The 16864-nt window shown below is 43.8% G+C and overlaps 1 protein-coding gene across 1 annotated transcript; it reads right to left on the reverse strand.

Moving 5' to 3' along the window:
* Positions 1-672: 672 nt before the first annotated feature.
* ACTL6A (actin like 6A) lies at positions 673-15249 on the reverse strand. The gene is made up of 14 exons (XM_074963521.1): positions 15092-15249; positions 11946-12022; positions 11592-11766; positions 11026-11126; positions 9056-9153; positions 8239-8333; positions 7911-8017; positions 7737-7826; positions 6570-6631; positions 6109-6223; positions 5645-5725; positions 4427-4522; positions 2038-2124; positions 673-1300 (listed from the first exon to the last, which is right to left on the reverse strand). The coding sequence occupies exons 1-14, from the start codon at positions 15114-15116 to the stop codon at positions 1220-1222; spliced, it is 1290 nt and encodes a 429-aa protein (XP_074819622.1). The 5' UTR covers positions 15117-15249; the 3' UTR covers positions 673-1219.
* Between the last annotated feature and the right edge of the window lie 1615 nt (positions 15250-16864).

Below are 16864 nucleotides of genomic sequence, written 5' to 3' on the forward strand. Positions count from 1 at the left end.
CAAGGCATGCTGTTAAAGTCATTTACATGATGAGGCATACAAGGAGGTTAAGGGGTCTGTTCCTGGGAGATGAAGGAGCATTTCGATTTTAAGTTATTGGCTAGCTGTGTTCATTTATTTCCTGTATGATTATTTTATGGTATTGGTTTATCATTAGATTGTAAACCTAATCATTAGAGCGTCAAGAGCTTTCATATGCCTATTTTTAATTGTTTAAAGAACAAAACGGTACAGTGATTTTCAAATGGGAATTTTAAAATTCAGAACCAAAAACTTCATTATGGCAGGGGTGGAGGCGAAATACAGAACAGAGCCAGGTGGTCTCGAGTTGTAGACCAAGCTTTGACACAAATTTCCTTTGTGTTCTCTGCCTTAGGTTCCCAATCTCTAAAATGAGGACACTACTTACCTAGATCACACACGTTGTCCAAGCTAAGTACATTCTCATACCTCTGAAGGTGGAAAGCACTGTAAATGCCAAATATTCACTGAAATGAAATCACTTCTATTCATAGTAGTTTTAGAACCAAATTTATACACAGCCTATATTCTAGGCCTTAACTACTTCATAGTACAGCATGAAAGAGGAAAGTATCAAGAGAACATTTTCTGCTACAAGACTAGTGCTGTTGCAACAGCTTCACAATTTATGTTGAACTGGGCTGCTTAAGATAAATTTCAGTATAAAAAATAGTTTTCCATCTGGATTGTTTATTAATTACATAAGAGTATGAATGCTTGCTGAAAAACAGTGTTGCTCAAAATGTGAAAACAGGACCATTTTATTTTTTTAAAAGAAATTAGAGTAATTTGTTAAGGACAGCATATCAACAGGGAAGACTAATCTGTAAAAGTAGACAAGATTTTTTTTTTTTTTTTAATAAATTTGATGCAACGGCATTTCAAAGTATTGCATCTACCAGCTAACCTGTAAAGCTACCCACAGGAAAAGATTTTTAGAGAAAATAGACATTTATACAAAATTATAAAATACTTATAAGAGTTATTGCATTTCAAGGGATAAAACATCCATTTTCTGTGACAGGACCAGTTAAGCCTTTTAAACAATATCTAAGGTTTGTAAAAATGGATCTTGAAGTATGCAAAAAACCAAAACCGTGTAAACTTTCTACAAAAGATTCCATCCCATTCCTGAGTACACTAAAGCTATGAAACATAAGGAGCACTGGGAAGGCAACAATTTCTCACAGTGTGAGGTCTATGGGCATTTCCTTTCTACACACTGCTTCCCTCCTTCTTCATACTCTTGTTTAGAGATCCACATCTGTTGAAAGGTACCCTGCAAAACAGGAAAAAACAACAACTCAGTGCTGTACCTAGGGTATCATTAGCTCTGACCGCATGAAAAGCAAACCAGCCTTTATATTTTTCAGGATGCAGCACAGGACCATGGCTCCAGCTATCTAAATGTATCTTTAAATTGCGTTTTGCATGTTAAGCAACTAGGGAAGATTGTCACGCGAACTGTTGCTTCCACGCCCTCTCTGGATATTACTAAACTACTCCCTGCTAGCCTTGTCTCATGTGTGCTCAGCAACTTGCTTTTTAGATGTATTTTTGGGCCTGATCCTTCAAGTTTAGTACTTTTAGAATGCTCTAGATGGCATGTAGTTTTCTAAAGATCCAGCAAGAGAATACCTCAGGAGCCCCACCTCCTTCCCCTCTGGAGGCAAGGAAAGGAGCTTAATTAAAATTCTTTAGGTTTATGCACGGAGTATTCATTATTTTATCATCAGGTTTCTCCCCTCCCACACCATGCTCAGCAGAGCTACTACAGGAGCAGCAGCTGCTATGAAACTCAAATCACTAACAGGTTTCAGAGTAGCAGCCGTGTGAGTCTGTATCCGCAAAAAGAAAAGGAGGACTTGTGGCACCTTAGAGACTAACAAATTTATTTGAGCATAAGCTTTTGTGAGCTACAGCTCACTTCATCACTAATAAGACTCCTGTGGAATAAGGTTTTCAGCTAAAGATGCTGCTCAGCATCCCTTCCCAAAGCTATGTATGTTTACTGACCAGAGAAGCCAAAATGGAACCACCAATCCATGAACTGAACCTCCGCTCCACTGTTGTGTTGTTTGCTATCAACTTCAGCCGCATACTCTGAACAGAGAAAAAAATACACATTAGCAAGGTCAAACTGATAGGTAGCTCAACTGAAGATTCAAAACTTTTCCCCTGAAGGGGATGGGGAGGAAGAGGTCTTAGGACTGCATTACAGACAAATATTCAAAGTGTTTAATTCATTTGTTGACACACAGGTCAAAGATACTACCGTATATACTGGTTCATAAGCCAAATATTTTTGGTAAAAAAGTGACACATCAAAGAGTGGGGGTTGGCTTATAAACAAGTCTACACCAAAATGTGATGATTTTGAACTCTATGAAATCATTGAATTGAATATCTAATACATTGTCGTTTTGTTTACCTGGAGCGTCTGCAGGCATGGAGCCCCTCAGTTCCCTGTGGCTGCAGTTTGCCATTCCCAGCTAATGGGAGCTGCGGGACGCGCCTCCCGCAGCTGCAGTTTGCCATTCCCAGCTAATGGGAGCTGCGGGACGCGCCTCCCGCAGCTCCCATTGACTGGGAATGGCGAACCGCGGCCACAGGGAACTGAGGGGCTCCATGCCTGAAGATGCTCCAGGTAAACAAAACGTCCCAACCCACCAGTGGCTTACGCTGAAGGGCCAGGAGCCAAAGTTTGCCAACTCCTGAAATATAGGGTCGGCTTATGAAAGGGTCATACAGCTTTTACTATTTTTAACCTATCCATCTTGGGGGGTCGGCTTATAAACTAATGAGCTAATGAACGAGTATATACGGTAATTCTATTACATTTTCTCTAATGTGGAGCTTGTCTGATTTGCACTTTGGAGTCCAGTGCTCCAAAAATTACAGGTTAAATAAAGTAGCATGTTGCTGTTCATTGGTAGCCTGTGACTTGTGTGTGCAATCCACAGAGAACAAAATCTTCTATATTAATATGAGCTCAAACTGAATCAGTGAAATATCCTTGGAAATGGGTTAGCAGCAACACAACAGAAGCGAGAGATGATTAGGGGAAATCATCATGGCTTCGGAATAGTTACACAGCCCAGAATAGCCAGAATCGTTATCTGAAAGTAGAGATAGACATGCAGTATTTTAAAACTAGCTAAGGATTTGCTGAAGTCTGCTTTATGCTGTTACTCGTTTTCAAATTGCACTGAGTTTCTTTGAAACACGATACGTTTTTTCAACAGTCTGCAACTTGTGGCCCCGCTTTAGTCATTAAAGCTAAAAAGGGGCTGGGTCAAACAGTCTGAGCACAAGACTGGATTGCCTGCAAGCCCCAATGTTCCAATCCTGACGATTATACTGATTACTTTTGTAGCCTTCATAATTGTGACATCTGACCTTCAGTTGTCCCAATACATACTAATTGGATAATACTACCTATTTACCAGATTAGTTACATTTGCAAAAAAACTGAGGATTAGAAACACAATGGAGGTGCTAACACTTTAGTGAATCTCTCGCTTCTGCCTTTTACCAAAAAAAAAAAAAAAAAAAAAAGCATTCCATGGCCACTGCATAATCCTAATGAAATCAAAGCTGCAATACAGCAGTCAGTGCCTGTACAGGCATGTGTGACAGGCTGTGCATACCCCACACCGGACAATAGAAGGTTAACTCCACATTAAGGGCAGCAGAAGTCCCACCTCTCAGACCATGCTGGGCATGCTCTAACGGCTGCCTCAGTGTAAAAGGGAGCAGCCCAGCTCGTTCTAGACTGACCACTGAGGGGAGAAAATATTTGATGGAGGCTCCAGGCTAGGAGCTGCTACAGCCAGAGACTGTGGGAACCGGAGAACCCAGGGACCAGACTGGTTGACTGCTAACTCCAGCGGATCCCCAGGAGTTGAACTTCCAGGGAGTTACCCCCGCCAGGGAACCTGAAGACCCAGGCACTGTATGGATTGCTACCCATGGGAGATGCGGTAGGAAATGGCCCAGGAAGGTGGAGGGAGTGGTATCTAACAACCGAGCAAGGTCAGTGTGTTGCAGTAGGATTCCCTGCTGACTGGGTGATGGCCACTCCTGTCACCAACAGGGCCCTGGGTTGGGACCTAGTGGTCAGGGAGGGCTTGGGTCCCCCTACCTGGCTGCCACCCACCCTTAGATGGTGGCCCACTTCCCTGACTCTGGCCACTAAGCCACGCAGTCCTGTATTCGAGGGCTGCCATAATGACTCTGGCCTCTGGGCCGTGCTGCTATCAGCCAAAGGACTGTCACCGCGGTGGTATCACTACCCCAACCTACCCTAAGGAGCACAGGGTGTGCATACCATGCAACAGCATGTACAAGGAAAAAAAACAGACCAAAAAATGACCCAAAGCAGCAATTTAATAAGCTGTCTTACTGGTGGAGTTTTCTGAGAGAGCTCTCTGTTCAGTCTGTCTGTAAAACTCTGTATTAAAGTGTTTCCTCCTGCTACAATCACACTGCCATAGAGGCCCTGGAAAGAGAAAAATGTGACACACAGAGTTCATTCTGAATGTATTTTGGAAACGTTTGTTTTCATAATATGCCATGAGTATATATGATCAGCAGTAAAAGTACACTTGACATCTAGACAAAGTTACACCATTATTAGTACAATCAGTTTTCTACCATGTAAAAAATACTTTTAAAAGATACATTGGGGGAAAAGGCAGTTTGATGACTGATTCTAAATGGCTTTTATTTACTGTTTTAACCTTTAGTACTTCTAGATCAGCTTGTTTTCATATTCCCCATGTTCTTCTGCGTGCACCTCCCCCTTCTCTCCCCCCACACACACTGAGATATAAGAATGCACAACTAGATGTACCATCCACAAAGAACACACGAAGGAAGGATTTTTTCCCCCATTAGAAAAAAAGTGTCAATATTCTATTTCCATTCACTAATATGACAGTTGCCAAAGATGGAACACAGCCTACCCAGCCAGCTTGACTTTGCAATTAAGGAAGTGCAATGGATGGACCAACCCATGAGCAGCCAACATCAGAACTGCACACAGCCGAATGTTGCATGCTCTTCAACAGACGGTGTTGGTGGAAGCAAAAACGGAGAAGTTTAATTTTATGCTCTCTTTTTCCACCTGCACCATACAGTGAGTTAATATCAGAAACTATTTAATCTTCAGATATTTGGGGATGAATAACCACAAAAAGCTATACACATGACAGTTTGAAGCTACCCACTGCACATTGTAGAGTCATCAAACTCTGGATATTTAACATGCCATTTTATCTATCTGTTTCGTTACACCAGTGCAAAACAAGAGTAACTCAGGATTTCAATGGAGTCTCTGCATTTCCATCAGTGCAAAAGAAGTCAGAATCTGACTTAACTGTTCCCATGGTTTGAGAAACACTATCTTCATATATGTTTTATCTGCATATTCCCTTAATAGCTACACAACATGTAGATGATAATGTACAGGCACCTCAGAATAACCTCAAGAGGTCAAGATTTCCATTTTAACTGATGGCAAGTGTCCATGCCTCTTCAGTAAATTTCATAGCTAAAATATATTGTAACCACACAAGAATTATTTTAAGCATAGATATTTTTCTGTCTGACTAACACTTACTGGTCTGATGTCTATATCACACATTCCAACGCTTGTGGTGACAACATGGCTAACACCCAGCATTGTGTTGCCAGATAAGCCCTGGAACAAAATTAGTAAATCACAAATCAGTGCTTCAAAACAGCAAGGCACATTAAAGCAGTGAATGAACAAGGGTCTAAAAAGTTTTGCAGACAAATCTTTTAATTTATCTAAATTTTTATTTCACACTCATCACCATGATCTCAGCACCACATGAGTTTTATTTAAAGAAAACCACATATCTTGAATTGCATTTCTACGACCGCATCCCAACATAGGTAGCCCTGGAGAGCATACAGAGTAAATACAAACATAGCTTTATAGTTTCATGCTTTTGCCATCATAACATACTGTGACCACATATAAAGGGAAAGGCTGCATAGAAGGGCTTCATAATAAAGTATATGTCTGCAAATTTTAATGTACTACTTTCATGGTTTTACCTTTACATTGGAAGGGTCAAACAGTCCTTCAGGAATTTTTAGACGCTCTGCACCAAAGTCACAATTATAACCATTGGGGAATTCATAATGAACGGTTGGCATCTGTGCAGCTACCCTGGAGGTTGATATTGATCAGAACATTGGTCAGAAAGTAAAGATGCTAAATCACAATGCAGTGAATAGTCTAAACAGCATCATAAACAAAGAATTCTAAAGAATAAATTTTAATATGACTGTGCTTTTGGCAATCTTTCTGATTGTTATTAGAATTTATGCACATTGGCATGGCAAGTGTAATCTCTAATCCAGCTATTCACAGTATTCCTAACTCCGAAAGTAAATGATTTTGTGTAACATCATACTTTTGCAATAAGCCTTACAATAGAAACCATGGACTCCTACTCTGATAAATACATTTGACATACAAATACTGCTAGTTTTACAAAGATACAATGACCTACTGTTCATCATAGGTTGAATCTGACACTTGGAGGACAGAGGCTTGGAAATCCTGAATTACACACTATGGAGAGAAGAATAAAAAGAAAAGGTGTTATTAGGATTCCAGTTCAGAATTCAGTACTAAGTTAGAATTCTATAAATGTGAAACTGGACAAAAGCCTTAAACAATGAGCAAGTAAACTTGGAATCAAAACACTAAGTGCACAAAATATGTGCAAAGCTTCTTTAAAAAGCCATGAATGCATTTCAGTACATAGGTAATTTGCTGTACTAAATCCTTAGGAACTAAGGATTGTTCACAATCATAAGAGGTACTGTTTCAAGCACAATAGGTTTTAAAGAAGTCAGAAACTAGGGCACCTCCCATGACGACAGCGGAATATTTCCCCTCAGGAATTTTTAATGAAGGCTGGACTTGATCACAGCTATCATGGATTTTCATTGGCGATGTCTGTCTGAGAATATGATTGGATGATAAAAGCCTAATTGAGAGCTGAAGATTTAACTAGTGGAGAACCAAGAGCTCAGCAATATCACTGCAACAACACAAAAGACCAGACCTGCAGACTATCAAGACAGAGCTTCAGTTTCCCCACAAAGGAATTGTGGGAGGAGAAATCTGATTTAGGATTACAAAGGTGCACCCCAGTATGGTAACTCCTTAGTTAGGAACTTATCCCATCACATGCAATGATCTTCTGTATTGCATTAAAAAATAGAACACTAAAGGCGATGGCAAGTATGAGTGCCCAAGATTTGATACATACATACATGCTCCATGCTTTTACCCTTGTAACTATTTTATTGTGACACACTAAAATTAAAAAAAAAAAATCAGATCTAACTGTAAACATCAGCACGAACTAAAACCACTCCTACAAGCCTATCCAGGAAGTAAAGCCCCAATGCCCTAGAATTTTCAGGGTTCACAAGTTTTAAACAGGAGACAAAAAAGATTATCTGATGGAATTATATTCTAAAGATGAAAGAGCAGCTGAACTGATTTTAAAAATTTATCCTCTCTCCACCCCCAAAAAGAAGAAAAATGTCCTCTCCTATTTTTTAGGCAGAAAGTTTTCTAATTTTCTCACACAAAAAGCTTCCTGGAATATACAGTAGCAAATGGGATCTCTTGTGGGCCAGGGGAGAAGAAAGGATTTACTTACATTACACATATAGTTGTGCCAAGATCTCGTGACCGGAGGTAACTTCTCTTTTCTCTTCCAATTTGCTGGTGATCCTTCACGAACTGCTTCCTGTGATTGTAGAAAAGTACACAGTCAGTCAACAATCTACACTCTGAAAAATGAACACTTTTAAAATCCAGTTAACTTTCCCACCTTTGATGCAATCATATATGGAGGGATTAGCTCTATGTTCATTTCCTGAAACAGTTCTCTGCACTGCATAGTAATAAAGTCTCCAGCAAGGGGTGATTTTACAATGCCTACAAAATATAAATAGACTTTTGGACTACGTTCAAATCCTTACAGAACAAGATGTCTGCAATAAATTGTTCATTTGAAACAAAAATAGCCCCTCTCCCACCTTCCACAAACACAAGCTTCTCCCTTTTCAAAGATACCACATTTTCTTTTAAGTAATAAAACGCATTTCTTAATGTGATGACCACAGTATATAAATTATTACATCTGTGAAACTTTTTACCTTGTTGAAGTACATATCCATCATGCACTGGAATAGCAGTGGTGTGAGTTGCCCCACTATCCAAAATCAGGCCTGTGGATCGACCATTTGCAAAGCTAATCAAAAGGATTAGGGAGAATGACAGAATTTTTACTTGGGAGAGAGTTTTGTCAAATAGTTAGAGCACAACTAGCAACGAGGACCCTAAAGGTTCTATTCCTAGCCTCACAAGTGACTTGCTATGTTCATCCATTTACCCCTCTACATAAGGGTAATAAGTACCAACCTCACATACATGTTAGGATTTAATTTATTTATGGTTGCAAACTGATTTTTGAGCTCCTTGGATGAGAAATTATATAAAAATCAAAGAAGTGTTCTGCAGAAAATCTCTAAATAATTTCCCATTTATTTAGATTTTTGAACTGCCTATTAAAATGTACATGTTAGCTTAAGATATTTACATAATGCAGTGTAAGGGTTAATCAGTGATCTCAGAAGATTTCTGTTGCAGAAGACAGAAATTACTGCATTTTAGTAATCTGAGCAAAGCCATTTTAGGCATGCTGAGCTCTAACAAATAGCATAGGCTGTAAATATACACTAGAAGAAGTTGTCTCCCAGGACAGGAATCACACCAAGGGGTTTTCAAAGTTGAGAATTAAGGAGAACACACAGAACTGGAAGCTATCCTGTTCACATCAGCCATATGGATGGTTACGGAAATATTCATTTTGGTTAGAAAGAAAAGAGTAACTTATCTTATTCTAATAATACCACATTGAAGAAGCTTGCTTTATTTCTTGGAAAAATACATGGATCAACATTTCAAGGATACGCTGTAAGAACTGCAGTTTTACACAAGAAAAAAGCAGGGATATTGTAATGTTCAAACATCAGTTCTGTCAATTTTTCACGCTTTGCTCTGGTATTCCACTACAAAAGAGAAAAAAAATAGGTAAACAGAAATATTATGTTTACCTCAAGATCCATTATATTTATTACTGTATGCTCACAGGATGCCAGAAAGATATAAAAAGAAAGTTAGGATTATTACAGTTGTAGTTTAAGAGCAGTTGCAAAGTTACATAAAGAAAACAAATATATATATTCTTGGAATTTTATTTCCTTAGATGAGAATTCACTTTTTGTGCAACAAGCATTTCATTGCAGACTCATACACAAACACAGGAGGACTTTCTGAAATTTAAAAGGATGTTTACATGCATTTCCAGGGGGGGTCTACTTTAAGCTATTAAAATAATAAATTTATGTTGTTACTACTTCTAGAACCCCTTCCATACCAGAATCTCAAAGCTCTTTATGAAAGAGCCCAAAACACTCCTGTGAAATAAGTGTTACCCCTGTTTTACATGAGGAAATGTACATGTACACAGATGTAAAGTGGCTTGGCCAAGGGAGAAAACTGAACTCAGATTTCCCAGCTTTCAAAGCATCTTACCACAGCTTTACTGAAACAAAGGCAAAGACAATGTGCTAAGACACACCTGTGGATTGGAAGTCCCATTTTATTGTGAACTTCTTCTAAGTTAATTGTTAAGTGAGTTTAGCCCCATGTTAGGAGTCCGACTGAAGACCTTCATTTAGCTATTGAACAGGCAACCCCCAATGCAGACTGCTCCATACTCCATCACTGAACCTCAACCCTTCTAGAGGGATCATGTTTAGGAGTGGGAGGGTAGTATAGTCTCCCTATGCATTTAGTAGCTGCCTTCTTGACAGTTTCAGGTACATCAACCGTGGTGGTATGTTCTGTTACGTGGACATCTATACACAGAGAACTAGAGTGAAACCAAGAACTCATTTCACAGCCTTCAAAACACCACCAACTTGAATTTAGTACCAGCCTTGGGTGGATTTATTTTTGTTTATACTTCTATAGCATGCATTCCCTGTAATATCCAAGTGCCTCTGAACTGCTAGCTGAAAAGTGAAAGGCGTCCATTCTCAATTCAATCCCCCATACCCTTCCCTACCTGAACCTATCCAGACCCTTTCAAGCCACCACTTTCAATACATTGTGGAAAAATTTTATTTGCAATAATTGTATGTAAAGGAGGCTTCATGTTCATTGTATGCACCCTCTGTGGTTTATATTTGATTCCTGTATTGTGCCTTGTAATCTAGAGCACAGTAAGGTGGGGAACTGCAGTTTACGTGTCTACTTAAATTCTTACTCCTACATTTTTATTTGATCTATGAAGCCACTGAGTAATCCAGAGAACCAAGGTAAAAGCGTTGCCAATATACGTATTACTCTCCCTGGTTCTGTTTTTGAAGGGCTTGATGTAATGAATGATTTTCAAAAACGTCACCTACAATTTTACATTTCCCCCACCCTCCCCAAGAAACAAGAGAAAGCTATTACAAAACAAAGGCTCTAAGAGGAAATCCAGCTTGAAATATGCGATCTTCATTTGAGCAGAGAGTGGGCAGTATGTACTATATCATAAGAGTGGTTATCATTTCAAGTTACTGACAAAAAAATAAATTAACAAAAAATAAAACACAGAGAATAATCCGGCAGAGTATTTTTAAATTGTTACCTCTGGAGCCCTGCAAATCTGCAGACATCAGATTTATATCCATGTTTGCAGATTGGATGTGGATACAAATTTTGTATCCACACAGGGCTCTAGTTACCACCTCTTAATTTTCTAAAAATTTCAGCACTCCTAACTTACAATTCTGTATAAGGTTTGTACAGACAAGATTAGAACATTCCTAAATCCCAATGACAATTTGTTCATTATGACATTTCAAAACAGGAAATATGCTTTTACTCACTGGTGCTTCAGACATTAGGACAGGGTGCAAACTTGCTTCAGATTTAATATGCATCTTGTATGTGTGATCCAAAATTGCCTGGAAACTATCCCAGTCCTCAACTGTAAAAATGTTAAAGCAGTTGCAGAAGTTTAGACAATGTTATTGCATTTTCAGACAGACACGTTGTTAAGTGAGTCATCTAAAAACATAGATCAACCAACCAATTTTCTACTGAGCAGCAGTCTTAAAAATTCACACACTTCAGCAGCTTCACAAAGTTCTATACTGCTTACTGTACCGATAATATTCATCCCCCTTCTTTTTCCCCACCACCATCATCAGATGGGACCCATTCCAACCCATTACATGGAGGAAAACCTCTAGTTTTTCCTCAGATCAAGCAAATGTTCACAGCCTGATAATTAAAATAACTTTAGAATAAAATGTTTTTCACTTTTAGACCAAGAGTATTCATGCAAATGAAATGTTAATATATTTTGCATATGACAGATGTAACTTTGCAGCTGAATATAAAGTTAGTGATCAGATTTTAAGAACAAGAGGAAAAAGACAGAGCACCATACTCATTCCATTTTTTAAGGGTGAAATAGCCTCCATGTTTTCCCTTGGAACTCGCAGTGCATTGGTGTCTATGTAGTAAGTAGGGCCCCCTTGTTTGCCTTTGTCACCATCTATTTCCATCAGGGTACTGCCATCGTCCCTTTCCAGTACCACACCAATAGCAGTGGGAAAGTCAACCTGCAATGTAAAATGTGGGCAGGGTATGGCAATTACACAGTGTGTATTTTACCTAAAGTACTGTTTTCATTTCAGCTATACTTTTTTTAAAAAACATTTTCTACAAACTCAGAACTTGTTCGCTGGCTCGTATAATACTTTTTTACATTTTAATCTTATACGATCACAATGACTCTTACCTTTGGACAGTCCTCACCAGCATAGCCAGCTCTCACCGTATAGGAGCCAATATCAAAAACAAGAGCCCCAACTTCATCTGTAAGAATTATTAGTAAACAGGCAGTCAGTAATTATTACAGTCATATAACAAAAACTAAAATCACTGTGCTTACCAGCCAAAATGTACAAGCCAAGATACTTTTTGTTAAACATGTGTGCAAATCACCACCACAACTTTTAACCAGGATTTAAAATTGGCAAAGAACAGAACATTTTCTATCAGAAATTTAAGTTGCACAAGAGTGATCCAAAAAAGCTACTGTATTTTAACTAATCAATAAAGTACTTTCATTCAAAATAAGCAAAAAAAGCAATTTTTGCAGAGTAAAAAAAATATTGAACCATCTTCTGGAAGAGATTTTCAGAATGTGTTGTGATTTACCCACACAGCAAGTTACATGGGCCCCTACTTCCTTGGATTATTAGAAATTAATCAGAAAAAAAGTTAAAACTAGATGTAACAGTCTATAGACACTGATGTTTAAATTAAGAAATACATTCATTCTTTCAAGCACTGATCCCCAAAGAGGCTCTGTATAGGCTCAACAAGATTGGGGTCCAGGTTGGCAAAATTAAATCTTTAATCTTGTAGTGCTGGGTACAGGAGATGCTCCAGTGCAAGACTATAATACTTTGGCTTCCAAATAAATCTTTATTCTTGTAGTGCTAACCTGAATTTCCCACCAGCAACGTAACAGCACCAAATGTTGCCTGACACCACTAATCTGGCTGTCTGACAGTTCTAACAAGTAGGAAAAGCTTTAATGAAATTTACCAAAGACAGAAACAAAGGCCTTCAAACTAGTTAGACTTTCCATTTTAATGAAAACTTTCAAGGTATATTGAAGCGTTGTGCATTTCCGTAGCAGAGAAAGCTGAATGGAGCTATAGCTGTGATGGGAAGAACTATGTGGGGAAAACTAAGTTTTATAAAGGAGAGCTGTAACAGAGAGAGAGGTGTTCATGGGTGGAGCAATACAGCTGTACTTCAGCTGAGAGAACTGCTTAGAGCAAAGCTGTCACTTTATGCACCAGAGCAGCAGCAAATAACTGGGAAGGGGAAGAGCTGCAGGAAATGGGGAGCTGCAGCAGAACGACTACAAGGAGACTCATGGTTTGGGAAACTACAACAGCATTAAGTGGGGAAGAGCTGCAGGGGAAGAGTGGAACAGAAAAATTCATGGATGCTGGGGAAGCTGCAGACAGCCCAAACCTTTGTGGGAAGTGACAGCAAATGTAACGGACAAACTAGAACACAGGCTTGGGGGTGCAGCAGGCGGGGGCTCAGAGGGGGACCAGCAGGAGACAGAGGCTCAGAGGAGGACAGAAGAAGGCTCATGGGGAACAGCCCTGGGGGTGCAGCAGCTCAGAAGGGGGCCTGGGGAGGCTCATAGGGTACAGCTCTGGGGTGCAGCAGACAGTGGCTCGGAGGGGGACCTGGGGAAGCAGCAAGAGGCAGGGGTTTGTGGGGGGGCGGCTTGTGGGGAACACCCCTGGGGATACAGCAGCAGGCAAGGGCTCGGAAGCAGACCTGGAGGTGCAGCAGGCAGGGACTCAGAAGGGGCAGGGGAGGATCGTGGAGAACAGCCCTGGGGGAGCAGCAGGAGGCAGGGGCTCAGAGGGGGGTGGGAGGAGCGTCGTGGGGAATGCCCCTGGGGGTGCAGCAGCAGCTCGGAAGGGGTGGGGGAGGCTCCCAAGGAACAACCCCGGGGGTGCAGCAGCAGACAGGGGCTCGGAGGGGGGTGGAAGGAGGCTCGTGGGAAACACCAGCAGCAGACAGGGGCTCGGAGGGGGGCGGAAGGAGGCTTGTGGGGAACAGCCCTGGGGGTCCAGCAGCAGGAGGCAGGGGTTCAGAGGGGGGCGGGCGGAGGCTCGTGGGGAACAGCCCTGGGGGTCCAGCAGCAGCAGACAGGGGCTCGGAGGGGGGCGGAAGGAGGCTCGTGGGGAACACCAGCAGCAGACAGGGGCTCGGAAGGAGGCGGAAGGAGGCTCGTGGGGAACAGCCCTGGGGGTCCAGCAGCAGCAGACAGGGGCTCGGAGGGGGGCGGAAGGAGGCTCGTGGGGTACAGCAGCAGCAGACAGGGGCTCGGAGGGGGGCAGGCGGAGGCTCGTGGGGAACAGCCCTGGGGGTCCAGTAGCAGCAGACAGGGGCTCGGAGGGGGGCGGAAGGAGGCTCGTGGGGTACAGCCCTGGGGGTCCAGCAGCAGCAGACAGGGGCTCGGAGGGGGGCAGGCGGAGGCTCGTGGGGTACAGCAGCAGCAGACAGGGGCTCGGAGGGGGGCAGGCGGAGGCTCGTGGGGAACAGCCCTGGGGGTCCAGCAGCAGCAGACAGGGACTCGGAGGGGGGCGGAAGGAGGCTCGTGGGGAACACCAGCAGCAGACAGGGGCTCGGAGGGGGGCGGAAGGAGGCTCGTGGGGAACACCAGCAGCAGACAGGGGCTCGGAGGGGGGCGGAAGGAGGCTCGTGGGGAACAGCCCTGGGGGTCCAGTAGCAGCAGACAGGGGCTCGGAGGGGGGCGGAAGGAGGCTCGTGGGGTACAGCAGCAGCAGACAGGGACTCGGAGGGGGGCGGAAGGAGGCTCGTGGGGAACACCAGCAGCAGACAGGGGCTCGGAGGGGGGCGGAAGGAGGCTCGTGGGGAACAGCCCTGGGGGTCCAGTAGCAGCAGACAGGGGCTCGGAGGGGGGCGGAAGGAGGCTCGTGGGGAACAGCCCTGGGGGTCCAGTAGCAGCAGACAGGGGCTCGGAGGGGGGCGGAAGGAGGCTCGTGGGGTACAGCAGCAGCAGACAGGGACTCGGAGGGGGGCGGAAGGAGGCTCGTGGGGAACACCAGCAGCAGACAGGGGCTCGGAGGGGGGCGGAAGGAGGCTCGTGGGGAACAGCCCTGGGGGTCCAGCAGCAGCAGACAGGGGCTCGGAGGGGGGCGGAAGGAGGCTCGTGGGGTACAGCAGCAGCAGACAGGGGCTCGGAGGGGGGCGGAAGGAGGCTCGTGGGGTACAGCAGCAGCAGACAGGGGCTCGGAGGGGGGCAGGCGGAGGCTCGTGCGGAACAGCCCTGGGGAGCAGCAGCAGGCGCTCGGAGGTGGCGCTCCATGGGCGGGCACTCACCTCCCCCGTACACCCCGCCGCTCATAGCTGCCACTGGGCCTGTCTCTCGCCGCGGTCCTGGCAGCCCCCCGGTAACTAGCTGTTCTGGCAACAATAGCCGAGTGCGCGGCTGGCCCGCGCTCACTCACACCGCCGGCTGAACCGAACCTGCTGCTCTCTCCCCTCCAGCCAACGGAGCGCGCCTGGTCTCCCAAAGCACCTACCACAGCGCCGGCTTGAGAGCTACCCGAGAGTGAACGACCAATCGTGGCTAGCAAGGGGCGGGCCGAGCGAGCGGGAGGCCTATCCCAGCCAGGAAAAAGCGGGAAGGAAGCAAGAACGGTTGCAGTGTGCGGGTAGGGTCAGCAGAGAGACTGGGCGGGGCTTGGGGTAAAGGGCGGGGATGGAGAGGCGTTGATAAGACAGGGGGGCTGGGGTCAGGCTGATGGGGTGGAGACTGGGCCCAGGGAGGGGGGCTTTGGGGCCGGCTGGGGTCTCGGGAGGGGTGCTTTGGGGCTGGCTGGGGGCTAGGGAAAGGTATGCTGGAGCTGGGATTTGTGGGCTAGGGAGGGGTGTTTTGGGGATGTAGCTGGGGATTAGGGAGAGGCATTTTGTGGTGGGATGCGTTAGGAGGCTAGGAGGGGTATTTTGGCGCAGGATGGGGTTATGGGGCTAGGGAGGGGTGTTTTGGGGGTGTAGTTTGGGGTTAGGGAGAAGCATTTTGGGATGTGATGGGGTTGGGAGGCTAAGAGGGGTATTTTGGGGCAGGCTGGTGTTTCGGGGCTAGAGAAGGGTATTTTGGGGCTGGCTTGAGTAAGGAGTTGATAACTGGCCAAACCTGTCCACATCAGGGACGCAAAAGGCCTGAGGAGGAAAAAAAAAAGTGCTTTTGTAGTGTTGTGATGCTCTCTTAGGGTGCCCTGAACAGTAAGCTGCTACGTTACCCCTCTGCCAAAGAGAGCTTTGCTGGAGCTTAAACAGCATGAGTCAGCTCCTTGCCACAGGAGTCTGTCTGCATCACCAGCAAACTCCTCGAGACTCTGCTTACCTCTCCTTTATCTTGCAGGTAACAGTCAGTGAAACCCAGTTCTTAAGTTCCCCATTGATGTTTTTGTGCAGCGTGCATTCTCCATTCACAAAAATTACCAAGTTTGCTTTCTTCAAAGTGACAGAATGCACTCAAGCCAGCCTATCGGTGCAGCTGAGGATGCATGCCTTACCTTAGTATAACAGTACTGAGATGAATTGATAAAATAAGTTTATTAAGAAGAGATGTAAGTGATAGTAACCAAGAGAAAGAGAGACTAGTATAGTTACAAGCAAAACAAAATAACATGCTTTCTAGTAAAACCTAACTTTAGCAAGTTACAATCTTTGCCTAAGCAGCTTTCTCACTTACATCAAGCTATCATCTCCAGCTCCTCCGAGTACCTTTCCCAGGTCTGGAGATTAGCTCTGTGTAAGCCTGAAAGAATGTCGTTTCACCAACTGAAGTTGGTTTAATAGAAGATATTACTTCACCCACCTTGTCTTTCTAATAAAAAGTGCATGACATTTTAAAGAGGTCACTGCCCTCCCCCCACCATTAATATCTCTAGTTTCTCAAGTACCCCTCCCAATCCAGTTTACCTCCCTTACTGAATTTATTTTCTTCTATTGCTTGCTGTTCCCTTTCTCCACCACTTCTGCTCCTGGGACTGTCTGTGCTCCCCCTGGCCTCTTCTCCTGTTCCCGTGTTTCTTTCCCTGTACCACTTTCCCTGCTGTAGTTATTTTTCCCATAAGCCTCCTTTTC

The sequence above is a fragment of the Natator depressus genome, chromosome 9, assembly GCF_965152275.1.
Source record: "Natator depressus isolate rNatDep1 chromosome 9, rNatDep2.hap1, whole genome shotgun sequence".
Lineage (NCBI taxonomy): Eukaryota > Metazoa > Chordata > Testudines > Cheloniidae > Natator > Natator depressus.